At 43.0% G+C, this 1294-nt stretch overlaps 1 protein-coding gene across 1 annotated transcript in view; it reads left to right on the forward strand.

The window, feature by feature from the left end:
- Positions 1 to 1294, forward strand: part of LOC116701242 (galactose-specific lectin nattectin) — a 4277-nt gene that overhangs the window by 2343 nt on the left and 640 nt on the right. Inside the window, exons 3-4 of the mRNA XM_032534843.1 lie at positions 522 to 611; positions 835 to 969. Of these exons, the coding sequence (XP_032390734.1) occupies positions 522 to 611; positions 835 to 969 (225 nt within the window). The remainder of the gene's footprint in view (positions 1 to 521; positions 612 to 834; positions 970 to 1294) is intronic.

A 1294-nucleotide genomic window follows, 5' to 3' on the forward strand; every position in this document is an offset into this window, starting at 1 on the left:
CAGTTGGCCTACAACCAATCAGAGCCTCTGAACTCAGCTGTCAAAAGAACTCAAGAACGCCAATGAGATGAGACCGAGACATATGGACAGTATCATGTCCATGCAAACTACTTCAAATCAGTCTACCTGCCTCCCCCCCCTAAATGACAGGGCTGTGTGTGTTTGTGTATGTTTTGTGTGTTTGTGCATGTATCACTATGTGCTCTGTGTTATTGTCCCAGGAACAGCCATTCTGTTTAGATGACTGTTCTCTACAGTACTAATAAATATTCCCAACAGTGTCCTCTATGGTAGATTGGGCCATGACCCTGGGAGGGGAGGGGGGTGGGTTTGGTGATCACAGTGATCCCAATCCAACATCCCCCCCAGGTCAGAACAGTACCTTGAACTCGTTGGGTTACTCTAATTGAAGTCTTGCATTGCCAGCTCTATCTCCACAGCGCTGCAGAGGAACAATCCCATAAATGAACAGTTGTCCATATAGACTAGTCTGATTGGTTCTGGTGTGTTTGTTCATACAGGGTGACCCCCCCTGTCCTCCTGATTGGACTCAGTTTGGCTCTCGCTGTTTCAGTTTCAACATCCAGCCAAAGACCTGGATCGATGCAGAGGTACAGCAGTTCTATTTTAACTCATGTGCTTCATACTACTCGGTGTACTATAAATTAACTTACTTTACTGTGTTGTATTAATAGTTTTACTGCAGTACAGGATCTGGATACTTCTCCCACCACTGATACCACTGATTAAAAGTAATAAAATGTCCCCTTTGACTGTTTAACTGCTCTAAGATCTGTTAATAATGTTGTAACCTGATGATGTTGTCTCCATTAGACCTTCTGCCAGACCGCTGGAGGGAATCTGGCTTCCATCCATTCAGCCGAGGAACATAAATTTATCAGAGACTACATTAACCAAGTGTCCACTACAAACACATATACCTGGATCGGAGGCTTTGACGCAGTGAAGGTGAGACTGTCATCATCACACAGGAAGTGATGTCACTGGTCTCTCAGCCTGTTCTCATTAAGCATTCGTACATACAGTGAGTATAATAAGTATTTAACACGCTGCTATTTTGCAAGTTCTCCCACTTAGAAATCATGGAGGGTCTGAAATTGTCCTCGTAGGTGCATGTCCACTGTGAGAGACATAATCTTAAAAAAAACATCCAGAAATCACAATGTATGATTTTTTAACTATTTGTATGATACAACTGCAAATAAGTATACGATTTCATACGGAGCTCTAGATGAGAATGCTCCTCTCAGGTTGTAGTAGAGAACAAGGAGGA

This window comes from Etheostoma spectabile, chromosome 2 (genome assembly GCF_008692095.1).
Source record: "Etheostoma spectabile isolate EspeVRDwgs_2016 chromosome 2, UIUC_Espe_1.0, whole genome shotgun sequence".
Lineage (NCBI taxonomy): Eukaryota > Metazoa > Chordata > Actinopteri > Perciformes > Percidae > Etheostoma > Etheostoma spectabile.